At 41.2% G+C, this 26,456-nt stretch overlaps 2 protein-coding genes across 2 annotated transcripts in view; one reads left to right on the plus strand and one right to left on the minus strand.

Moving 5' to 3' along the window:
- The window catches only part of GSTM2 (glutathione S-transferase mu 2), a 1,178,915-nt gene that overhangs the window by 69,103 nt on the left and 1,083,356 nt on the right, over positions 1-26,456 (minus strand). The gene's annotated exons all lie outside the window — the stretch shown is intronic.
- The window catches only part of LOC129525208 (sortilin-like), a 55,772-nt gene that overhangs the window by 8,109 nt on the left and 21,207 nt on the right, over positions 1-26,456 (plus strand). Inside the window, exons 2-3 of the mRNA XM_055354193.2 lie at positions 20,255-20,314; positions 22,367-22,440. Coding sequence (XP_055210168.2) covers positions 20,255-20,314; positions 22,367-22,440 — 134 coding nt within the window. The remainder of the gene's footprint in view (positions 1-20,254; positions 20,315-22,366; positions 22,441-26,456) is intronic.

The raw sequence follows: 26,456 nt of genomic DNA on the forward strand, positions 1-26,456 counted from the left end.
TCCCCTTTCAGAGGCCGGCCATTGCTTTGGTCTTGGATGTGAAGGTTCCAGAGGAAAGCAGAACAGAAGGTGAGGCAGACCATCCTTTATAATTGAAGTGCTAACGTTTCCAAAAAGCACTCCTAAACTTCTGGACCTGGTTGAAGAAGAATGTGAGCCAAGGCATGAGGAAGCCAGGAGCTGTAAGACAGTGATGCCTATGAACAGATTTTTCTGAACATTTGTGAACAAGGATAAGGTTGAACTCTTGCTGATAATGTGCTTAATGGTTTGAATCATGGATTATTGGGCCGATTAGCTGGTCAGAGCCCTTTTGCTGATGCGGCTGGCTGACTTGCTTACTGGCCAAGAGCTGGGAGTAGAACACAGATGTCCCAACATGGTGCTGCATTTGGAAGTGTTTCATAGGAGTGTTGAAATCAATGCATTTGCTTTAGGGATAAGGCAAAGTTATGAGATCCCAGTTATAAGTAATATAGTTGTGAATTCTACTCTTTTTCTCAAGGTCATAGTACCCTCAACAGAGCTCAACTAGCCTTTCTAGGCCTCAGTTTCCCGTCACATAAAATGGAGGATTATCATGAAGTTTCGAAGGGAAGATATATGTGAAAATATTTTGAAACCTTGAAGTACCGTATGAGTATGATTTGTATAATTCCTTAATAAACCTGCTGATGTGTCACAGCCCCCACAGGGCCTGCTTGTCAGCCAGGTGATCCTGATAGATAAAGCCCTTGAGCCAAACCCTGAGGAGCATGTGTATTAAAGCAGACACGGATGAGGCATAAATGCGTTTGGTTTATCACTTGGCAGAGTTGGATGACAGGCTTGGGTTGGGGTGGCAAGAATTAAAGTGAGTCAAGATTGGCAGAAATGTAAGACGTCTATGTAGTGGTTTTCTTCTTTTTTTAAGCCTTTGTGATTATGTCAAACTTTTGTTAATATAATTGATGATGGTTTGAGGCAGTAGTTTGGGAGAACAGGATCTCAGGTATTAGATCTGGATTCAAACTTCAGTGGTGACCATGGACAAATTAACCTCTCTGAATCTTAGATTTTTCATCTATGAAATGGGAGTACTAATACTACCTCTTAGGGTCATTGTGAAGATAGTACAGGATTTAGTGTATATTCTTTTGTTGAGGATTTCTTGTAATGATTTTCACTACAAAGCTTCTGACACATTACCAGTTAGATGCTTAAATATTTGTACGTGTGCTTAATTTTTTTCATATCTCTAATATTTCTAGAGAATTATTATAGGTACTCACAAGAACTGCATCTGGATTAAGACATATTAGCCCTGGCTAAGCAGGGTGACTCACACCTATAATCCCAAGATTTTTGGAGTCTGAGGCAAGAGAATCACTTGAGCCCATGAGTTTGAAACCAGCCTGGGCAATATAGTGAGACCCCATCTGTATAAAAATTTTTTTTTAATTAGCCTGGTATGGTAGCATATGCCGGTAGCCCTAGCCACACAAGAGTCTGAGGTGAGGGGATCACTTGAGCCCAGGAGTTTTGAGGCTGTCGTGAGCTATGATTGCGCCACTGCATTCCAGCCTGGGCAACAGAGCGAGATACTGTCTTCCAAAAATACAAAAAAATTTATTAGGGGTAGGTAGTGGTGCACATCTAGAGTTCCAGCTATTTGGAAGGCTGAGGCAGGAGGATAGCTTGAGCCCAGGAGTTCAAAGCTATAGGACACTATGATTGCATCTGTGAATAACCACTGTACGCCAGCCTGGGCAACATAGTGAGGTCCCATATCTAAAAGGAAAAAAAAATGTACTGCTTGTATCACTGGACTCAGGATGAAAAAAGAGGAGGGTGGGAGATAGGTTTAGGCAGAGATCATCTATTCAAAATGCCTTTGTTTCTTTTTCTTTTTTTTTTTGAGACAGGGTCTCGCTCTGTTGCCCAGGCTGGAGTGCAGTGGCACTATCTCGGCTCACTGCAACCTCCGCCTCCGGGGCTCAAGCAGTTCTCTGCCTCAGCCCCCCAAGTAGCTGGGATTACAGGTGCCCGCCACCACACCCGGCTAATTTTTGTATTTTTAGTAGAGATGGGGTTTCACCATCTTGGCCAGGCTGGTCTTAAACTCCTGACCTCGTGATCCACCCACCTCGGCCCCAAAGTGTTGGGATTGCAGGCGTGAGCCACCGCGCCCAGCCCAAAATGCCTTTCTTGAAGCTATGGGAGATAGAGAAGAAAATAATCAGATTAATAATCAGAAAACAGTAATCAGATACCTGGTCATCTGGTTATAATAGCTTCAAGCATATGTGGTTAAATAGTTTTTGTTTTGTTTTAAAACAAAATTTTAAATTTTAAACAAAATTTAAAAATTTAAGAGACATGGTCTTTACTGTGTCACCCAGACTGGAGTGCAGGGGTGTAATCATGGTTTGTTGTAACCTTGAATTCCTGGGCTCAAGTGATCCTCCTGCCTCAGCCTCTGCAGTAGCTAGGACTACAGGCACATATCCCTGTGCCTGGCTAGTAAATAGGTTGAAATAACTTAAAGTTATTTATTTTTATTTATTTATTTTTTGAGACTGAGTCTCACTGTTGTCCTGGCTGGATGGAGTACAGTGGCATGATTTCAGCTCACTGCAACCTCTGCCTCCTGGGTTCAAGTGATCCTCCTGCCTCAGCCTCCAAAGTAGCTGGGACTGCAGATGTGCACCACCACACCTGGCTAATTTTTGTATTTTTAGTAGAGATGGGGTTTCACCATGTTGGCCAGGCTGGTCTTGAACTCCTGACCTCAGGTGATCTGCCTGCCTCACCCTCCCAAAGTGCTGGGATTACAGGCATGAGCCACTGCACCTGACCAAATTATTTTTTAAAGACTATAATTTAATAACAATTTTTCTTCCCCTTCGTTAAGCTTTAATTTGTTAAGAGTTAATGACTCTGGTTTAAATTGATAGCTCTGAAATAGCACCTTGCATATTTCACCCCTTTCTTTAACTGAGCAGCTGCTGTTAGCTTTGCACTCTACTGATCTCTGTGAAGTTTCAAGAAATATTAGTGAAATGTGATAGGTACTTCTTAGGAACTTTGCTTGAAAGAATAGCGGACCAGAATGTTGATGGAATTATTTTTTATTATGTGCATATTGCTTTTTTAAACTTTTAACAATTATTTAAAATTAGGGATCAGGTCTTACTATGCTGCCTAGGCTGGTCTGGGATTCCCGGGCTCAAGTGATCCTTCTGCCTGGGCCTCCCAAAGTGCTAGGAGTATAGGTGTGAGCCACCACACCTGGCCTATGTGCATATTTATTTAACCTACTATTTCACCACTTCCTGGCCTATATTAACCCTCTGTTCCAGTTAAAGGGACCTTCTAACCAGTCCCTTCAGCTCCCCATATGGTCTGTTGCTTCTCCATCTTTGTTTTCATGGGTTTCTTCCTGTCTGAATGCCCTTCTAGCCCTTGTTAGTTTTTCCTGTTCTCTTCTATAATTTTGGACTGTGCCATGTAATACAACACTTCTGTCTTGTGTTCAGTTTCATTTATAGAAGTTTTACTCCCTAAATGATAAACTCCTTAAAGGTAGGGCCCAGCTTGTACTATGAGTCCTTCATCACTTTTGCCTCCCACAATGCTGAAGAAAGAGTAGTCATGAAATGTGTAGTCTGGAGTCAGACAGACATGAGATTGAAACCTTGCTCTGCCACTTACCAACTTTTTGACTTTGAGCAAATTACTTAACGCCTCTGAGCCTGCTGCTTTCTTTATAAATTAACAGTGAGTACCTTAATATATAATACTAATATAATAAGTGCTTAGTAAAGGTTAAATATTATTGTTTTTCTTTAATTCAGCAGTTGTTTGTCAAGCACCTATACACATGAGGCACTTATCAGGTCCTGGGAACTGGTGTAGAACACCAGACCTCTGCCTCGATGGAACTTTATGGACCAATAGAGAAAATGGCACTAAATGATATATAATTATAAATGTAGTAATTACCAAGAAGGAAAATAGTAACCACAGGAATAATTGACAGGTCTTTTTCAGTCTGGGGCATTAGGAAAGATTCACTGAGAAATTATTTAAACTGATACTTGAATAGAATTTTGCCAGGAAGAGTATCTCAGGCAGAGAGAACAACATGTTCATAAGGCCTGGGTCTAGAAAGAGCTTGGCATACTCCAGGATCTGGAAGAAGGCCAGTGTGGTTGTGGCAGAGGGAATGGGGGAAGGGGTTAGCGCCCACACCCAAGGGATAAGCAGCAAGCCTTTATGGTTCTCTCGGCTCAGTCAGCTGGCAACTGGAGCATATCTCTTTGTCACTTTCTTTTCTTTAAAATGAACTAAGATATAACAATTAAATGCAAAAATTATGAAATGTAGCTATTTATTGAGAAATGAATTGTTTCATGGAAGTGACTTTCAAAAACTAAGCCTACCCTTTTATAAAGTGCCAAAGGTTTTTTGTTTGCTTGCTTTTTTAATGGAAATCTTTCTAATATACTTCTCTGCCTTCTTGGTCAACAGTATGAGCCTAGGTCACTAAGAAGAGAATAAATTATGCTATACCAGGACTGCTGTGGTTTGAATGTGCCTCCCCAAATTCATGTTTTAGGAACTTAATCGTCAATGTAACAGTATTAAGTGGTGGGTCTTTAAGAGGTAGTATATCATGAGGGCACCAACTCATGAATGGATTAAGGCCTTTATCCCAGGAGTGGGTTAATTATAATAGGGAGAGAGTTTGGTCCTATTTCTTTTCTTTTTGTTGTTGTTGTTGTTGTTGTTGTTGTTGTTGTTGTTGAGACAGAATCTCACTCTATTGTCCAGGCTGGAGTGCAGTGTTGTGATCTCAGCTCACTGCAACCTCCGCCTCCCAGGTTCAAGGGATTCTCGTGCCTCTGCCTCCCAAGTAGCTGGGATTACAGGTGTACGCCACCACACCTGGCTAATTTTTGTATTTTTAGTAGAGATGGGGTTTCACCATGTTGCCCAGGCTGGTTTCAAACTCCTGACCTCAAGTGATCCACCTGCCTTGGCCTCCCAAAGTGCTGCAATTACAGGCGTGAGCTACCATGCCTGGCCTGGTCTTATTTCTTTTCTGTGTCTCCTGTGCTTGCTTCCACTTTCTGCCATGGGATGATCCTCTGCAGATGCCTATGCCATACTCTTGGACTTCACAGCCTCCAGAACTGTGAGCTACATAAATGTCTTTTCTTTATAAATTGCCCTGTCTTGGATATTCTCTTATAGCAACTGAAAATGGACTAAGACAATGACTCACAGTATTTTAATGTGGTATGACATTTAATACCCACAGGAGCTATTGAGATATGTGGGGCTATCTTCTCCCATTTCAGATGTCCTGGATTATAAATTTAATGCCATTGTCTGCCTGTTTGCTTTTTTGCTGCAGAAATGATATTCCCTTTGTAATTCCTCTTGTAATATCCTCTTCCTCTTGCTATTGTCCCTGTCTGTCTCTACATATATCACCCTCAAATTTGATTTGCTTCCTCTCTATGCTGAGAAAGCAGATTTCTAATATGAGACAATTCTAACCAGTTTAATAAATTGAATTAGAGTGATGGTCTGCAAATTTCTCTTAGAAGTCAAATGCACAGATTTTTAATGCATGATAGTGACATCAGAGGTCTCCTTGCTTCTTTTCGGTGAGTATCCGGGTTGCTGAGGTATCTGAATCATGGAGGTTGCTGTTGCCCCTCTCCTTTGAACACTGGCTTATTGTGGAGCAGGGAGCTGATCTCGAAAACAACAAAAACCCAGATACATAGCAGTTGAAAAGCAAACTGAGTGGCTAAATTATTGATGAGTCATAGAATTTTAAAGCTTAGAGAGACTGGAAAGATTGTCATTCTAGCTCCCGCACTTCAGTAATGATGTCAGGTTGTGCTGCCCAATTTCACGCAGCGTTTTGTAGAGCTGGAAATAAAATTTGGGTTGACTGATTATTAGCCTGGTACTCTCCTCTGTATCATGCTCCCTCAGAAAACTCTGAATAATTAAATAGATTTGGAAACTTGTACATTATTTTGTAGTTAATTTTTTCATTTCCAAGAATAGACTTCATGAGAACTGGGACATTTGTGATCTTATTTCTGGCTCATGTTTTATGATTCTAGCAGTGCCTAATTTAACAGAACTATATTCTGTTAGGATTTTCTTCCTGCCTGCAAAAGCATCACTCAGGTTGTGTTCTAGGCCTCACTGGGGTTTGGAAGCCTAATCCTAGATCTGCAGTCTGTATGGGATCACCAATGCCTTGCCTTTGTAATTCTCAGTTTTACCCCTGAGGAAATGGATTCCCAACAGATAAGATGATTTGTGCTTACCTTCCCAACCAGTTAGTTACTGAGCTAGGCTTAACGTTCTTTTGTAGTTTTATTTTCATTGTGACAGGCTGACTTCTGTAGATTAAAAGTCTAGTATGTTTAGCCTTTATTTTTAGATTTCTGTACATAAGATGCCTGTTGATAGGTTATAATCTTCAGTAGCTCAGAGCATGTATTATCACAGCACATGGTAGGCATGCAGACATATTTGTTGAAAGAGGGCAGGTATGTGAAGAATGCCATCATTGAATTCACTTCCTTCTTTGCTTGTCAAAAAGGCTGCTCCTGATGGGGTCAGGCCATCAGCAAGTGGCTTTTAAGCTGGGCTTTGCCTTGGGAAAACTGACCCACATGCAATAGTGCAGGTGTTAGTTTTTTCAGTGTTTTATTTTTGATCATGTATGTAACTAAAGATATAAGTTTCTCATGACTGGATTTTTTTCCAACCTACAGTGACTCTTGGGACCAACTTTAAATTTTCCAAGCTTATAGTAACAGTAATTTAATTTGGTTTCTAGTTTAATTAGATGTGAAGATGGTTGTTTCCGTGAAGAATCTTGTGAACAGAACCTAGGGGGTATTCAGACGATCGTAGAAATGAACATTGTGCTAATTCATGAACTCTAAAGTGTGGGGGCCCCCTGCTTTAAGATGGTAGGCAATAAATGCTTGGATGAGTCTTATATCATCCGCTTTCAAGGTGGATGCATTTTAGAGAAGGTAGTACAAGCTGTCCCCTGCTTTCTAACATAATGAATTCCTGAAAACCTATTTGACAGTCAGATGGCAACTATAAATGCCAGCCAGTTACTTCTGCTTCCCAGAGCTCCCCTACCGAGGGCAGTAGATGGCTGTTGGTACCATCTGGGATGCCAGAAATCACTGTTCAATAGGTAATGGACAAAAGGCTCTGAATATGACTCTGAAAAGGAAGTTTAGTGTTATCAGTCATTAATGATATTAGGAGGTCTACCTTACATCAAGACCACCTATGTTCCTGTGCCTCAGTGTAGCAGGGGCTCTTTGACCTATCCTGTAACCTTCTGGTATATCTGTTAACTAGTGTAATATAAATAAGAATAAACTAACATGCGTCCAGGCGTGGTGGTTCACACCTGTAATCCCAGCACTTTGGGAGGCTGAGACAGGCAGATCACTTGAGGTCAGGAGTTCGAAACCATCCTGGCCAACATGGTAAAACCCCGTCTCTACTAAAAATACAAAAATGAGCCAGGCATGGTGGCATGCACCTGTAATCTTAGCTACTGGGAAGGCTGAGGCAGGAGACTTGCTTGAACCCAGAAGGTGGAGGTTGCAGTGAGCTGAGATCATGCCATTGCACTCCAGCCTGGGCAACAGAGTGAGACTTTGTCCCAAAAAAAAAAAAATAGATAAACTGATATGGTCTATGTGTACTTTTTATATCACCCTTTCCTTTATACTTTTTCTTTCCTTTCTTTTTTTTAAGTAAAAATAGCTTACTTATATAGTTTTATTTTTAAAATGATTTCTGCCAATTGGAGGTGGGATGAGAGTAATTTATGCACTCTAGAAAAACTATAAAGAAGAGTGCACCCCTATCAATTCTATAATACCACTTAAAGACAGTTGCTATTGATATTTTAAAGGGTATCCTTCCAGATACCTTTTTTTTAAAATTTTTTAAGGGACAATCTTGCTCTGTCATCCAGACTAGAGTGCAGTGGCACAATCATGGCTGACTGTAGCCTTGACCTCCTGGGCTCAAACAATGTATCTGGGACGACAGGTGCTTGCCACCATGCCTGGCTAGTTTTTATTGTTGTTGTTATTGTTGGTTTTGTGGAGGCAAAGTCTCACTGTGTTTCCCAGGCTGGTCTCAAACTCCTGAGCTTAAGCAATTGTTCTGCCTCATCCTCCCAAAGTACTAGGATTATAGGTGTGAGCCACTGTGCCCGGCCCCTGATAACATTGTAACCATAAATATGCACATATGATGTCACATGCTGTTTTGTAGCCTGCTTTTTACTAATATGCTCTGAGTATCTTTCAATGTCAGTAAATACCTGAAACATTTTTGTTTTGGGTTTTTAAAATTTTTTTAAACGTTTCTTCTTTTTTTCCTTGTTCTTGAAACATTTTTAATAGCACCTGATATATTGTTGTATGGCATAACATAATTTACTTAACAAATCTCCAGTTCTTCATTTATAATATACAGGTATAGTAATATCTCATGGGGTTATGTGGATTAAATAATAATGTGTGTAAGATACCTAACACAGAAGATGACATGTGGGGAATGTTCAATAGTTGTTAGCTGCAATAATCACCCCAACATATGACATCTTTTATAAAGGTGTGTGATTATCCCCTTATGACAAATTCCTAAGAATAGGATTTGCTCAGGCACATGATACGGACGTTCTCAGTTTTTATTTGCATCACCAAATAGCTCTCCAGAAAAGTTGCAGCAATTTATGTACTCCCACCCACCACCGTAGAAGAAGGTGCTCTGGTCCCTATGCCCTCACTGGATACATTTTGTCAAGTCTTTTAATCTTTGCCAGTCTGAAAGGCAAAAATGTCATATTTTTCTTTTTCTTTCTTGGCTCACTACAACCTCTACCTCCTGGGCTCAAACCACCCTCCCATCTCAGCCTCCTGAGTAGCTGGGACTACAGGTGCACACCACCATACCCGGCTAATTTTTTTTTTTTTTTTTTTTTTTGTGGAGACAGGGTTTTGCCATGTTGCCCAGGCTGGTCTCAAACTCCCGGGCTCAAGTGATCCTCCCGCCTTGGCCTCCCAAAGCCTGGGATTACAGGTGTGAGCCACTACACCGGCCTGTTTTTTTTGTTTTAGAGATTAAATAGCTTTTCAAATGTTTATTGGCCATTTCTTTGTCCTTCTGTGAATTGGGTGCTCATGTTCTTTCCCTATTTTCCAAAAACCTGTTTGAGGTTTTGGCCTGTTTCCTACTGACTTGAAAACCCTTTCTATATTAATATTTTGTCATGTTACAAATAATTTTATATTAATTGAAACCCTTTCTATATTAATACTTTGTCATGTTACAAATATTTTTTTCCAGTTTTTTTCAGCTTTCTCTTTGGTGTTTTGCAATTTAAACTTTTTACATAGTCAGAGTAAATCCTTAAGTATGAGTTCTGATTTTTGTACCATTTTTATAAAGGTCTTCCCATTCCAAGGTTATAAAAATATTCGCTTATACTTCTAGTATCATTTTTTGACACAGGGTCCCACTCTGTCACCCAGGCTGGATTACAGTGGTGCCATCACAGATCACTACAGCCTCGAACTCCCAGGCTCAAGCAACCCTCCCACCTCAACCTCCTGAGTCGCTGGGACCACAAACTCATGCTATGCCACCACACCTGGCTATTGTTTTTTTGTTTGTTTTCTTTTTTGGTAGAGACAGGGTCTCACTATGTTGCCCAGGCTGGTCTCAAACTCCTGGGCTCAAGCAGTCCACCCACCTGGGCCTCCCAAAATGCTAGGATTACAGGGGTGAGCCACTGTGCCTGGCCATTTCTAGTATTTTTATAATTTAATTTTTTTACATTTAAATCTTCGCCCTATATGGAATTTATTTAGGCATTTTAAGAAGGGAGTTAGGAATTCAGCTTTTTATTTTATTTTTTTTCCAAATAGCCAGTTTTTCCAGTGTTCTTATACCACTAACTTGAAATGCTAGCTTTATCATGTGCTAAAAGAAACCTCATCCATTCCTGGATCTGTTTTGCTCTATTGATTAGTCTATTCCTGCGCCAGTAACTCTGTCATGGGATTAATAAATTTTTCCAAAAGTGGCAATAATTTCATGCTCATCTGCTGCTGGTAGAATCAAGCTGACATTTCACCCAGCTACTCTTAAACTTCTTGGCTTCTGTGCTTCCTATCCTAGGGTAGGATTAGGTCATCTGAATGACCGTATTTGCTCTGGGCTCCTCAGGGTACTGGCTTTTGGACTGTTAAGCACAGAAACAGCATATTTACATAGTTTTCCTTAATTTTGACCTGTTTCTAGATCATACGTTTAGCTGACTCCTTAGCAATATGAAGTGACCAGATCGTGTTCTCTTTGTGCCAAATGAAGCTTGTCCAACCCACAGCCCGTGGGCCACATGTGGCCCAGGGTGGCTTTGAATGCAACCCAATACAAATTCGTAAACTTTCTTAAAACATTATGAGATTGTTTTGTATGATTTTTTTTTTTTAGCTAATTAGCTATTGTTAGTGTTAATGTATTTTATGTGTGGCCCAAGACAGTTTTTCTGCCAGTGTGCCCCAGGGAAGCCAAAAGATTGGACACCCCAATAATCTGCCTCTTAGGCATGCTACATTAGAGCAACATAGCTATTTTTTTTTTTTTTTCTTTTTGAGACGGAGTTTCACTTTGTCACCCAGGCTGGAGTGCAGTGGCGCAGTCTCGGCTCACTGCAACCTCTGCTTCCTGGGTTCAAGCAATTCTTCTGCCTCAGCCTCCTCAGTAGCTGGGCCTACAGGTGTGTGCCACCACACCCAGCTAATTTTTGTATTTTTAGTAGAGACGGAGTTTCACCATATTGGTCAGGCGGGTCTTGAACTCCTGACCTCAGGTGATCCACCCGCCTCAGCCTCCCAAGATGCTGGGATTACAGGTGTGGTGTGAGCCATCATGCCTGGCCTCCAGTTATTGTTTACCAGAAACAAAACATGCTTCACCTCTCCCCACACTCTCCATTTGAATTATCATTTATACAACTAACACGTAACATCTTTATATATATATATAGATAACATTCACTCTACCTTCTGTTGGCTGGACTCTCTAACATAGTACTAGATGTTTTTATATGATTCATTATTTTGATATTATAAAACATTCTTCGGTAATACTGTGTCAGAGGTTTTGGGTTTTCCCTTCCTATAGGGATTATTCCGCCTTTCAGTTATTTCCAGCAACAAAGCTTTATCCTCTGCTCATATTTCATTTATTCTTCTTACTTTGCCTTGATTACAGCAATTGAGCCATAACTTATTGGCTCATTATTGTCAGGCCTATGTATCATCAGACACCTTTCCTGTCTAAGTGATCCAGTGGCCTCTCTCAGCTTTCTTTGGGTCTTTCAAGCAGGAGTACTATTTCTAAAGTGTCTTCTTAAATATATTTCCTTTTCACTATTTTTATTTTCCTTCTATTTCAACCTTAACTTTGTTTATTCTGACCTTGAGATTCTTCTTATTATTATTCTTTTAAATATAGACCGGGTCTCTCTCTGTTTTCCAGACTAGAGTGCAGTGGCATGATCATAGCTTACTGCAGCTTCGAATTCCTGGGCTCAAGTGATCCTCCTACCTCAGCTTCCTGAGTAGCTAGAACTACAGGTGTGTACCACCATGCCTGGCTGATTTTTAAATTTTTTGTAGCGATGGGGGCGGGGTCTCACTATATTGCCCAGGCTGGTCTTGAACTCGTGGACTCAAGTGACCTCCCACCTCAGCCTCCCAATGTGCTGGGATTACAGGCATGAACCACCATACTCAGCCTGAAATTCTTTTTTTATTTAAACAAGTCTTAATAGCATTTACTGTATACTCAGCATTTTACTAGATGGTGATATTAATAGATTTTATTTGTGGTGTTCTTTGAAAATTTTCAAGATACTTGCATATTATCTTCCTGTGTGTTCTACCTGCACCGCTGCCTTCTCTCATTGCCTTGCTCTTGCTTATATCTGCCTCCCAACTCTGTAAACTCTGCTTAAATCTCAGTAGTCAGACCTTTATTTCTTCACTTGAAATTTGAATTTCTCTTCTATATAGACTACCCCTGCTCAGTGCCTCTAAACACTTCGACGTGTTCAGGGCATCTTTACCAATGTTTAGCTACGTGAAGTTAATGGTAACTACAATGGGAAGGAGAGGAGTAAGGTCACCATCATGTGTGAACATCTAAGAACACATACCAGTGTATAACAGTGTCTTGGCTGGCTGGAAGAGCATAGGAATAAATGCTATTCAGCCATTATTTACTGAGACAGCAGTAACCGTGTTAGAAGGAAGATTACATACAGATCAATAATGTTAGTTCAGGACAAACAGCTATCATGAGTTAAAAAAAATACTAAGAAAAAGAAATAATGTTAGTAGCAGGAGTTTGTGATAGACTTTTACAGAGATGTTTGTGAAGCATCTAATAAATATAAGACCTTGTGCTAGGCCTGATGGGTAATACCAAATTATAGCATCTGCCATTAAGAATTTATAGCATAATTTGAGAGGAAGACAAATATGTAAATAGTTCTACATGTATAGTTTACATGTACATATAGTTTACATTTATATATAAATATAAATAGTTATAGTACCAGGAGTGTCCGTGAATGCTGTGAGGATAATGCTTAGGAAGAGGAGATCACTTTGAGCTGTGATAATTACAAACCAGAATGGTTGGTTTTACAGTGAAAGATGGGACTTAGGCTGTCTTTCAGATCTTTTTCACTGGTATAGTCTGTCCCCTGTGGCTGTCAAAAAGAAACACCCACAATAGAATGCTGAGGAGCAATGGACAAGTGCAGAAACACAGAACTTTTCCTTTTTGAAACTTGCATTTTTCAACTTTTAGATTTAGGGGTACATGTGCAGGTTTGTTACCTGGGTATATTGTGCGATGCTGGGATACAAATGATCCCATCACTCAGGTAGTGAACATAGTACCCAAAAGTTAGTTTACCAGTACTCACCTGCGTCCCTCCTCTAATAATCCCGTTTCTGTTGTTGCCATCTTTATGTCCATGAGTACCCAGTGTTTACCTCCCATTATAAGTGAGAGCATGTGGTATTTGGTTTTCTGTTTCTGTGTTAATTTACTGAGGGTAATGGCCTCCATCTGCATCCATGTTGCTGCAAGGGACATGATATCATTCATTTTATGGCTCCATAGTATTACATGGTGTATATAGACCATATTTTCTTTATCCAATCCACTGCTGATGGGCACCTAGGTTGATTCCATGTCTTTGCTATTGTAAATAGAGCTATAATTAACATAGTGCATGTGTCTTTTTGGTAGAATGATTTGTTTTCTTTTGGATATATACCCAGTAACAGGATTGCTGGGTCAGATCACAGTTCTCTTTTAAGTTCTTTTTTTTTTTTTTTTGAGATGGAGTCTCCCTCTGTTGCCCAGGCTGGAATGCGGTGGCGCGATCTCGGCTCACTGCAAGCTCCACCTCCCGGGTTCATGCCATTCTCCTGCCTCAGCCTCTCCGAGTAGCTGGGACTACAGGCGCCCGCCGCCACGCCCGGCTAATTTTTTGTATTTTTAGTAGAGACGGGGTTTCACTGTGGTCTCGATCTCCTGACCTCGTGATCCACCCGCCTCGGCCTCCCAAAGTGCTGGGATTACAAGCGTGAGCCACCACGCCCGGCCCTTTAAGTTCTTTGAGAAATCTCCAAATCGCTTTTCACAGGGGCTGAACATTCCCTCCAACAGTGTATAAACACTCCCTTTTCTCCACAGCCTCACCAGTATCTGTTTTTTTGTGTGTGTGTGTGATGTTTTAGTAATAGTCATTCTTTCTAGTATGAGATGGTATCTCATTGTGAAACCTGCATTTTTGAAAAATAGTTTCACTTGCTATAGAATTACAGCTTGACTGTTTTTTTGCCAGTACTTTAAATATGTTACTCCACTGTCTGGCTTGCATTGTAGGAAGAGTCGGCTATCATTCTTTGTTTCTCTGTATGTAATGTCATCTTTTTTGTGGATGCTTTTAAGATTTTTCTCTATTGCTGATTTTAGATTATTTGACTATGATATGATGTGCTTTGGTGTATTTTTCATCGTGTTTCTTGAGCTTAGGGTTTCTGAGCTTCTTGGATCTCTGGGTTTATCATTTTCATCACATTTGGGGAAATTTTGGCTATTATATCTTTTTTTTTTTTTTTTTTTTGAAACGGAGTCTCACTGTCGCCCAGGCTGGAGTGCAGTGGCGCGATCTCGGCTCACTGCAGGCACCGCCCCCTGGGGTTCACGCCATTCTCCTGCCTGAGCCTCCCGCGTAGCTGGTACTACAGGCGCCCGCCACCTCGCCCGGCTAATTTTTTGTATTTTTAGTAGAGACGGGGATGGTCTTGATCTCCTGACCTCGTGATCCGCCTGCCTTGGCCTCCCAAAGTGCTGGGATTACAGGCGTGAGCCACAGTGGCTATTTTATCTTAACTTTTTTTTCTGTCTCCAGCCCAGCCTCCTCTAGATGCCCTGATTGCATATATAATCAGCTGCTTGAAGTTGTTCTACTTCAAAAAGAATGAACAGAGCCATCGCTGAGCTGTAGAACAACTTTAAGAACATTTGTAGAAATTGTAGAACATCTTCTGAATTGATAGCTCTGTTCATTTTTTGTCTTTTTTTATCTCTGTGTTTCACTTTGGATAGTTTCTGTTGGTATGGCTTCAGGTTCACACTCACCTCTTCTACAGTGTCTAATCTCCTGTTCAGCCTATCCAGTGTTTGTTTTTTTGTTTGTTTGTTTTTGAGACGGAGTCTCACTCTGTCACTCAGGTGGAGTTCAGTGGTGCAATCTTGGCTCAATACAGCCTCCACCTCCCAGGTTCAAGCGATTCTCTTGCCTCAGCCTTCTGAGTAGCTGGGACTACAGGTGTATGTCACCACGCCTGGCTAGTTTTTGTATTTTTAGTAGAGACAAGTTTTCACCATGTTGGTGAGGCTGGTCTCAAACTTCTGAACTCAGGTGATCTGCCCGCCTCAGTCTCCCAAAGTGCTGGGATTACAGGCATGAGCCACAGCACCCTATCCAGTGTACTTTTCATTTCAGTCATTGTAATACTCATTTCTACAAGTCTAATTTAAGTCTTTTTCTTTTCTTTCTTTTTTTTTTTTTTGAGACGGTGTTTTCTTGTCACCCAAGCTGTAGTGCAATGGTGCAATCTCTGCTCACTGCAACCTCTGCCTCCTGGATTCAAGTGATTCTCCTCCCTCAGCCTCTTGAGTAGCTGGGATTACAGGTGCCCACCACCACACTCGGCTAATTTTTAGTATTTTAGTAATTTTCGTATTTTTAGTAGAGACGGGATTTTACCATGTTGGCCAGGCTGGTCTTGAACTCTTGACCTCAAGTGATCCGCCCACCTTGGCCTCCCAAAATGCTGGGATTATAGGCATGAGCCACTGCGTCTTTAAAAAATTTTAAGTCTTTAAAAAATTTTTTTTTCTTTAACATTCTCAATCCATTCTCTAATTTCTTGTGGAGTACAGTTATAACTGTTGCAATGTCCTTATCTACTAATTATCTTGTTATTTCTGAGTCAGTTTGATTTTTCTCTTCATTATGGGTCCTGATTTCTTCTTTGCGTGCCTGGTTATTTTTAAAAATTTATTTTAAGAGACAGGGTCTTGCTCTGTTGCTCAGGCTGGAGTGCAGTGGTATGATCATAGCTCACTGTAGCCTCAAACTCCTGGGCTCAAGAGATCCTCCTGCCTCAGCCTCCCAAGTAGCGAGGGCTACAAGCATGTGCCACCATGCCTAGCTGATTTTTTAAAATTGTTTTTGTGGAAATGGGGGTCTTGCTACATTGCCCAGGCTGGCTTTGAACTCCTGGCCTCAAGTGATCCTCCCACCTCGGCCTCCCAAAGGGCTGGGATTATAGACATAAGCTACTGCACCTACCCACCTGATGATTTTTCAGTCGGATATTGTGAGTTTTAGCTTGTTGGGTGCTAGATATTTTTGTGTTCTTTTAAATATTCTTGAACTTTGTTCTGGAACACTGGTTACTTGGAAACAGTTTGATCCTTTTGGGTCTTGCTTTTAAGCATTTTTAGGCGGGACTGGCACAGCGTTAAGTCTGGGGTTATTTTTCTTTACCACAGAGGTAAATGTTTCTGAGTACTCTACCCAATTTCTTTGAAATAACGAGGTTTCCTATTATGGTTGCTGGTAACAGGAATTATTCCTGTTCCTGTGTGAGGTCTGAATATTGTTCTCTGCTGTCCTTTCAGGTAATTATTTCCCTGGCCTCAGGTAGTTTCCTCACATGCGTGTGCTGATGGGTGTTCAGCTGAAGACTTGGTGGGGTGGCTGGGGAGGCCCCCTGCTCAGATCTCCAGCATTTTTTTTCTGTGTAAGTCTTTCTTCTCTAATCTTCTGCCCTGTGAACCTCTTTGGCCTCCCCAGACGATATATCAGCTTCCTCTCTTCAGTTTAGGAAGAACTCTGGACTCTGCCTGGGTGCCCCTCCCCTACACTGTGCCTGAAATTCTCTCCAGGCAGTAAGCCAGTTAGCTGTAGGGTCCTCCTTGTTCAGTTCCTTGTCTGTCAGGAATCGTCGTCCTTTGTGCCTGGTGTCCAATATCTTGGAAACAGTCATTTCATATATTCTGTCATTTTGGGTTTTTTTTTCTTTTCTTTTCTTTTTTGAGATGGAGTCTTGCCCTGTCGCACAGGCTGGAGTGCAGTGGCGCGATCTTGCCTCACTGCAGCCTCCGCCTCTCGGGTTCAAGCAATTCTCTGCCTCAGCCTCCCGAGTAGCTACCGCGCCTGGCTAATTTTTTGTATCTTTTTTTTTTTTTGAGACGGAGTCTCGCTCTGTCGCCCAGGCTGGAGTGCAGTGGCGCGATCTCGGCTCACTGCAGGCTCCGCCTCCCAGGTTCACGCCATTCTCCTGCCTCAGCCTCCGGAGTAGCTGGGACTACAGGTGCCCGCCACCACGCCCGGCTAATTTTTTGTATCTTTAGTAGAGACGGGGTTTCAGTCGAACTCCTGACCTCGTGATCCGTCTGTCTCGGCCTCCCAAAGTACTGGGGTTACAGGTGTGAGCCACCACACCCGGCCCATTCTGTGTTTTTGTTTTGTTTTGTTTTGTTTTTTATTAGCTGTTTCCGGTAGAAAGGTAAATGTGATCCCTGTCACTCCATCTTGACCAGAAGCAGAAGTCCACCCAGAAATGAACTTTTACATTTCATACTCATGTCTGTCATGGGGAAGTTAAGTGGGCCTGGCCTTATCCTTTTACTTTGTCGTCATCTTTTTCAAAACTTCATAAGTAGTTCTTAAAGAATTCAATATTTATTGCGTGCCCACTGTGCACTATGCTGTGTGTTAGCTGCTGAAATGTATAGCTTGATTCCTTTACCAGATGGACCTCAGGTCTAGTGGGGAGGACAGGCAAGGTTCTTGTGGCTACAATTAAAAGTGCTGTAATACATATTTTGAAAGATCTAAGATGCCACTGCAGTGTAGAATGACATGTACGTTGTCTTAAATATTAGAAATGATTCTGGATTAGGATTGATGGCTTTGTGCTGACTTGTGAATTCTGTCTCCTAACCATGACCAGGTTGTCTGCCCTTTCCTGGACATCCGTATTTTTTTCTCCCATTGAAGTGGCAGGATTGAATCTGTACTCTTGGGTCCCTACCTCTCCTGGATTTATCTCCTTTCCATATGACCTTTTCTTTCTGCTTAACCTTTGGGCCTGCTGTAACATCTCATTTCATTTTTCTTTTTTAACTTTCACCAGTATGAGAATGTTAGAGACTGAAATATTAAAAAATTAATTGCATTTGCTATAGGTAGATGAGTTTTTCAGTGAGTTTGCCCATTTTCAAAAGCAAATCTTCATTGGTTATTTGGAGCGGGTGGGAGGGACAGCTTAAGGGCAGTAGAAAACCACAGTTTTGCTAGTAAATCTGGCCTACATTTCCAAAGGAACTCTTTGGATGATAAGTGAGGTCCATTACCATTTCAGTTGTTTCACTGAAGCTGAGAGTTGCCAGTGACACGTGATAATCCTCCTCATTCTGTAGTTGAGCAATAGGAAAATGTGGGTAATGCCAGTCTGCATTGACTGGGTCGGCTGTGTAGAGCATTGCCTGAAAAGTAAAAGTTGCAGTCCTGATTGGCTCAAGACTGATATCTTACAGCCTGATGAAGACAACCACGGATTCCAGTGCCATAACTGATGAACTTTTTCTTTTCTCTTAGTCAGTTATGACAAGGACCTTCCTTGGAAAGATAACCTGTGTTTAGATGACTGTGATCTTAGCCCTTGTGATCTGCCTGGTGCTTGTGGTAGCTCTGGATGTTCCTGTTTTTCCTGAAGGACCTCATTGATGTCATTTCAGACACTATCCTCACTCAAGAGAATGTGAGGTTTTGCTATGTGTGAAATATCATATAAGACACACTGCTATGTCCGTTTTTAAGCCTCTGGTTTCAGAAGCTCTGGCAGCCCTACTTTTTCTCAGATGCCTGGCAAGCCTGCATGTCTGAATAGCCCTTCTTTCCTGCAGAGGCTGTGAGAAGCTCTGCCGAGCATTTGAGAGTTAACCATTATTTATGGAGCAAGACCTGCGTGAGGCACTGATTGTACTAACTTACAAAAATTGTGTAAGAGATTCTTTTGACATCAAAGGTACTTATGGTCCAGAGGGGAAATCACATATGTGAATTCGGAAGCCCATCACATACGTGAATTCGGAAGCCCATTCAAGACTGCAAGAGAAAATTCAAAGATAAACAAAACAGTTCATGTTTTGAGTTCTGTTTCTTTAGATTTCTATGTGGGATTGGTGGCTTGAGTGACCAAGTAGCTGGCATCCCAACCATTTATAGACATGTTCTATTTTGAGGTTGAGTTTGTGGTTTGGGGAGGATGTGTAATCATTTTCAACAAATGCTTACTGAGTGTGCAAAGTATTCCTGTGGAAGGCACAGGGAGTACCAAGAAGTATAAAGTTACATTCCCCAGCTTCCAAGGAGCTTCTCATATCTGGGAGGGCAAGGCATGTTTAAGATTTTAAAATCTTAGTACGATTATAAGTCTTAAGAAAAAAGCATAATCATCCACATTTATTAGAAATATATACTGAACTATTAAACTGTCTAAGAAATGGGGCTTGGGTGGTGAGCATGTGGCCTGGAAAAGAGAAGGATCTTCACTCTTTGCTATATAGACTCTATATAGTATGTAATTTCTATATGGTTTGAAATTTTTGCCAAGTGCAGTTATTACCTCTTTGGAATTTTTATTTTTTTTATCAGTTACAAAAATTATAGAGAACAGAAGATTGTATTAATACATATAATATTAACCTTGAATATCTCTATGTGGTAGGATTATGAGTGACTTATCTTTATTATGTGTTCTTATAATTGTCTACATCTTCTTTAATGAATATATATTATTGTATAAGTAGAGAAAGGAAGTATTTGAAAAACAAAACCCAAAACCACCTACAATGATTATTATAACTATATTTTAACATGCTTACTATATTTTGGATATAATATACCAGCTTTCCCTTTTTTACCTCCTTACTCTTACTGCAACTCTAGGAAGGTTGTTTTATTATTATCATTATTACTATTGTTATTAAATAAAAAGGTGAAACAAAGGCATTTGCTTCTTGCTTCTGCCCCTTGTCATTTTTGAGTGAGCTAGACTAGAAGTAAAAGGAATCCAGTTACGAACTTTTCAGCTATACTGTAAAGGATGCCCAGAAAAATTTAAATTATGCTGATTTGGTTACAATTACGCCTGCCAGTGTGGGCTATGATCTCTTGTTTTAAAGCATCCTAAAAATACTTTGCTATACCTTTATATTTAGTTCTGTTGGAGAAAGCAATTAGATTGTCCCATCTCCCATCTCCCCATCTGGTGCAGTAAAGAAAACTCATCTGCTTGTCTTACTTTGTGTTAGAGAGAATTTAAATTTCCAAGTTATTTGTGATTCACATTAAGTAGTTAAATCCCATCCCTCCCAAATTTTGTACTGGGAATCCATACCCACTTTGTAATTATGAACTTAATTACTCTGAACAGTAATAAAGTTCAGATAGTTAAAGAAGCCAAAGATTGAAGGAGAGTGGCTGTCATTTCTAAATTAATTTTTTTTCCCCTTATAGCATGTGTTTGATGATCTCAGAGGCTCAGTATCCTTGTCCTGGGTTGGAGATAGCACTGGGGTAAGTCATATTTTGAGTCTGTTATTTCAGCCCAGCAAGAAGATGATAACAGATTTGGGGGAGGGTTAAGCACCTAATATCATTTCTTCCTGAAAGTGTCTTTAGCCCCAATCACAGAAAACACATGTTTGCAAGACAGACTTTCAGGAAGTTGTAGTTGTGTTGGTTTTGCTTTAGAATTGGGAACATCTTTTTTGCGGGGGGGTGGGGACGGAGTTTCGCTCTTGTTGCCCAAGTTGGAGTGCGATGGCATGATCTCAGCTCACTGCAACCTCCACCTCCCGGGTTCAAGCGATTCTCCTGCCTCAGCCTCCCAAGGAGCTGGGATTACAGGCACCCACCACCATGCACAGCTGATTTTTTGTATTTTTAGTGGAGATGGGGTCTCACCATGTTGGCCAGGCTGGTCTTGAACGCCTGACCTCAGGTGATCCACGCGCCTCAGCCTCCCAAAGTGCTGGGATTACAGGCATGAGCCACTGCGCCTGGCCGGGAGGTGGCCTGACCACCTTCTTCCACGGTGGGAAGATGGACACCTTTTCAGTCCTTGGTGGCTGCTTAGCATCAAGATGAGCAAGAAGAAAGATGAAAGTGCTCTGTACTGAGAAGGGAAGCTCACAATGCTTGGGGAAACCCCTATATAGAAACAGAAAATGTCCATTAAAAACATCCTGGCACTTGTCCTCCAAATTGTATTGTTCCTGTGTCCTTTCCTACAGGTGTGTTGAGGGACTGTGGTGCCCATGGGCTCATGGTTGTTCATCTGTTGGTCCCTGCCCCTGCCACAAAGGAGGTACTGCCAGGATTGGGGGAATGGAAGGAGGATCAGTCAGCTCCTTATCCCTCCTGATATACAGCTGGGCTCCCACTAGGAGGACACGCTGAGGATACATTGGCCCCTGGTCTTAAATCAGGACTTGTTGCCTGGCTGTCTTATTATCCTGCTTGAACAAGAGCAGGGGCAACATCTCCTGCCCCCTGGTATTCCATAATGCATGTGTCATAGCATTGAGGCACATGATAGTTATATTAGAAGCCTAAAGAAATAAAATCTTGGTGCTGAAAAGCAAATTGTAAATTTCTTATTTTGATTAATTTTTAAACTTTCAGTAGAATTTCTTTAAGCATAGTTCAGTTTTTTCTAAAATTTGAGTTGTACCCTAATTTCCATGATTTACCCATTTATCTTAGATAGTTGGTATCTCCAAGAATTTTTTTTTTTTTTTTTTTTTTTTTTTTTGAGACAGAGTCTTGCTCTGTCACCCAGGCTGGAGAGCAGTGGTGCAATCTTGGCTCACAGCAACGTCCACCTCCCAGGTTCAAGCAATTCTCATGCCTCAGCCTCCCAAGAAGCTGGGACTACAGGCAAGCACCACCATGCCCGGCTAATTTTTGTATTTTAAGTATAGATGGGGTTTCACCATGTTAGCCAGGCTAGTCTCGAACTTCTGACCTCAAGTGATCCGTCTGCCTCAGCCTCCCAAAGTGCTGTGATTGCAGGCGTGAGCCACCGTGCCCAGCCATCTCCAAGATTTCTCATATGGCTTTCTGAGACTCCCTAGACTCTTGGAGTAATCCATCCAGAATCATTTCCTCATGCATAGTTTTTGGTAGATAAGGTACTGAAAAAATGAATTTCATGAAGAACCAACGGCAAGGAGAAGAAAAAGACAGACATACATGACACAGTGATCTCTGTGAGAACACCCACGCTATTCTAGACTCTGTAAGGAGAAAAGGGAAGAGGGTTCTTGCCTGAGAGTATCTTACAATAATTTGGATACAAAATAGTTAAAGCCTTCTTTTATTTTAATGTGTATTTGAGTAGTCAGCCTCACTGCTTCAGTGAAGGCAATGGGGATCATCCCAACAAAATGAGCTGAGGACTTTCTCATCATTCTCAGCCCTAGTAACTAGATCCTTCTAGACTTTGGGGAGTACTACAAAGTAGGGATATCAAAAGTCTTTTAGGTGTTGGCTTAATCTCGAACACATATCAGCATGTGATTGGAATATCTTTTTTATTTACGGAATGCTTTTTTCTCTCTCCAGGTCATTCTAGTCTTGACTACCTTCCATGTACCACTGGTAATTATGACTTTTGGACAGTCCAAGCTATATCGAAGGTGAGATCAATAACACGCGTTGGAGCATTTCACTAAGTAACATTGAGAATATAGATTCTCCCTTTTCTAGACATGATGGCATGTAACAGTTGATGTAAAAGATCTTCTAGCCATCTTAAGTTTTCACCAGACTGTCACACTCAGCACATGTTTTTGTTGTTGTTGTTGTTTGAGACAGGGTCTCACTCTTGTCATCCAGGCTGGAGTGCGGTGGCGTCATCTTGGCTCACTGCAGCCTCCACCTCCCAGGCTCAAGCCATCCTCCCACTTCAGCCTCCCAGGTAGCTGGGACTGCAGGCACACGCCACCATGCCCAGCTAATTTTTTGTATTTTTTGTAGAGACAGGGTTTCCCCATGTTGCCTAGGCTTATACTGAGCTCCTGGGTTCGAATGATCCACCTGCCTCCAAAAGTGCTGGGATTATAGGCGGGAGCCACTGCACCCGGCCCTTAGCACACTTTTTAACGTCTACTCTTTTTTTTTTTTGAGCAGGGTCTAGCTCTGTCACTCAGGCTGGAGAGCAGTGGCGCAAACACAGCTCATTGCAGCCTCTCCCTCCCAGGCTCAAGCCATCCACCATCTTCCCACCTCAGCCTCCCAAGTGGCTGGCATTACAGGCACGTACCTCCATGCCTGGGTAATTTTTGTATTTTGGATAGACAGGGTTTCACCATGTTGCCCAGTCTGGTATCGAGCGCCTGGGCTCAAGCTGTCTTCCCACCTCAGCCTCCCAAAGTGCTAGGATTACAGGTGTGAGCCACCATGCCTGGCCTTAGCATCTAATTAGCAACTGAAAGAAGTATGAAAAGGGACCTGGTTCCAAGGAGGTTGGTTTGACCTGACTGAGGGGCAGAACAATAAAGGAAGATGAAGAAAGAGTGTATAGTGCTGTGTGTTTGTGTTCATTTATATGGATATTTATTTGTGGGAAGGTAGTATGGGGTTTAAAAAGTCTTTCTATTTAGTGTGAGTACAAAATGGTTTTTTATATTCCTGAAATGAAAGTCTTCATTGTACTTTCCCAGCAAATATTTATACAGCATTTTGAGGCCTAAGCAGATTATTTTTAGGTAAGAAGGAGGCTCTCAGGTCGGACCTACCAAAGTTCTTTGTAGTGTTCACACTGGCGATGATGGTGGTAACATGTGTTCTGGAACCACAACCTATACTGTGACATTGGTGAAGTTTTAGAGTTGTCTTCTCAAAGGTATGACTTGGTTTAAAAGTAGGTTCTGTTCCTTAGCAGTAAGATTCAAGACCAACTACCTCCTAGAGATTGCTGAATGATTGTGTCTTCTCAATCATTTATGTCTGTCTCATTTTCCCCTAGAGACCTAAAGAAATAATGACATACCAGCAGATGATATAGAAACTACCCTAGGGTCAGGGTATCTCCCAGGAGTAATGGTACTTTCTCAAGGTTCTTTATTTGACTGCTGTTCTTGGCCCAAGTGGGAGTGAACCCATGTTCAAGCTCTGAAATGGATTAGCCTAACCTCTCTTCCCCATGAGGTATGAACTTTGACTACATCTCCTGGGCATGGAGCCAGAGGTCTCTGCCCTTCAATACATTGATGTTGGTCCCAGAGAGGCAGCAAATACCTTTAGGCCAACAAGGAATTGCCATCTAACTACAGTGTAAATTCCATGAAGGCAAGGTTCTTGACTAACTGGGGTCCCCAGGATCTAGCCAAATGCCTAACATGTAGTAGGCAAGCAGCAAATAATAATTGAATAAATGAATGAATGTCTTGGCTTCTTTATAATTTTTAGATGGTTAATTAAATTTTTTTAAATATAGGATTCACTATATTTTAGAATCTTGGAGCTAGAAAGCGCTATAGTAGGTGACTTTGTTTATTCAATCAGAACAGTAGTTGAACCATTTTAGATGAAAAACATCCTATTTGGGGAGAGAAAAATGCATTTTAAAATGTGTAACTTTGCTTCAGTAACTCTTTCTCGTGGTTAAGAATGTTTGCTATTATAAATTCCCTCCTCACAAAATTAGCTGGGCATGGTGTCACACACCTGTGGTCCCAGCTACTTGGGAGACTGAGGTAGGAGCATCTCTTGAGTCCGGGAGGTTGAGGCTGCAGTAGCTATGATCACATCACTGCACTCCAGGCTGGGTGACAGAGCAATACCCTTTCTCAAAAAAATAAAATATCTCCTCATGATAGTTTTTCTTACCAACCTGTGTTTCATTATAAAAGCAGTATAATCATATTATAGGACATTTGAAAATTTTAAAGGAAAGAAAAAAGTTCACCATACAGCCACGTGTAATCTTAATTTGTTTGCAGTTTATTATCTTGACCTTCCCCTTTGATGTTGTATCATATAATGTAGAGTATTGGGAGGCAATGTGGAATAGCAAAATGTTGCCAAGCTTTGTTGGCAAGTAGGCTCAGGATTGAATCACAGCACTGTCATTGCAAACAGAATGAACTTGGGAAAGTCATTTAACCTCCTAAGTCTTTTTTGTCATCTGTAAAAGGACAATAATAATGCCCACCTCAGAGCCGTTGTGAGGTATGCTCTGCAGTGCCTGGCATGGAGTAATAGCTTGGTGCTGTTAGCTGCTGCCATGCCAATGATCAGGGATAGCATGTAGCCAGCAGGTACTGGCATTGCTGTACCAGTTGTTAAAATGAATTTGAAGCCTTCAGGCAGATTGCCTGCCCCCAGATGCCTCCACGTCTTCTACAAATGCACACTGCACCCCCTAGCCCCTGCCAACATGCAAATGTTACTAACACCTGGCATTATGACCTACATCCATGCTGATGGGTCAGTACTCATACCTTCACTCTGCTGGTAACCCCTCATTTTTTTAGATTGACATAATTTACTTAATCATTGTTCCATTGGATAGTTAGGTTGTAGCTGTTTTTTTCACTGTAACTAATACTACTGTGATCAGTATCATACATATTTGTGTCATAGGGGATGTTTATTTCTAGTTCACTCTTCAGTAGCAAAGGAAAACCTCCACTCTGATGGATGTCAACGTGTTTTAAAGGCTGTTTGTTAAATGCCTCTTTCTCTAGGTTGAATTATCTTCTATACCTAATGCCTCAACAACTTAAGACAATCAAAACCAAAACAAGAACCAGTACTGCCATGTCACTGTTTAAATACCACCACCATCAGACTCAGCCTTTTTTCAGCCTGTTTTTGTCTAGTCTTGTGGAAAACCCCGCTTTCCTGACATACTTTACTAGAGTGCAATTCTGTTTGTTTCTGATATAGTATAATGTTACCAAGGTACTTTTTTTTCATGTTACCCAACAGTTTTTTGTTTCTTTTTTTGTTTGTTTGTTTGTTTAACCACATTGACTTTGAATTATCTCTTCCCTGCCATGAAGTGGAAACTGACTCTGTACCCACTTCCAGAGTTTAGGCGGAAACTGTAAATATGCCTTGTTGCCTTTCCAACTGGGCTGGCCTGGCTTAAAGTGACTGGCCAGCCAAGTCAACCATGTCAAACATGCCAACCAAGAGGCAACTGTTGTTTCAGAAATGAGAAAGGGAAAGAAGCAGTTTGATCAAAATGGGTCCTGAGTATGCTGAAGTTGCCCAATTACCGATAAAAGCCCATTGAACCCACTCTGAAGATTTTTCTGTTTTTCACAGCATTGGTGATTATATTATTCATTAGACCATCTTCGCGTACTAAATCTTATATGGTTAAAGGTTCATTTGGATTTGAAATAAAAAACAGCAAATCACATGCCACCTGCTCTGTGTATTACAGCATGAAGTCTCACAAGAATAGAAGGAAGTTGTCTCTGTTGATATACAGAATTAGAGGGAGTATACTTCTGTCTTTAGGCCGTGAAAAAGAATTATTGAAGGATTTGGGAGATTATATGTATGTGTATGTATGTATATGTGTGTATACATATGTTTCTGTATACATATGTTTGTGTGTATGTACATGCATACACACACATATGCATATTTTCCATTTAAGGGAATCATATTTGTATAGTATAAATTTTGATTTTCT

Source organism: Gorilla gorilla, chromosome 1, assembly GCF_029281585.2.
Source record: "Gorilla gorilla gorilla isolate KB3781 chromosome 1, NHGRI_mGorGor1-v2.1_pri, whole genome shotgun sequence".
Taxonomy (NCBI): Eukaryota; Metazoa; Chordata; class Mammalia; order Primates; family Hominidae; genus Gorilla; species Gorilla gorilla.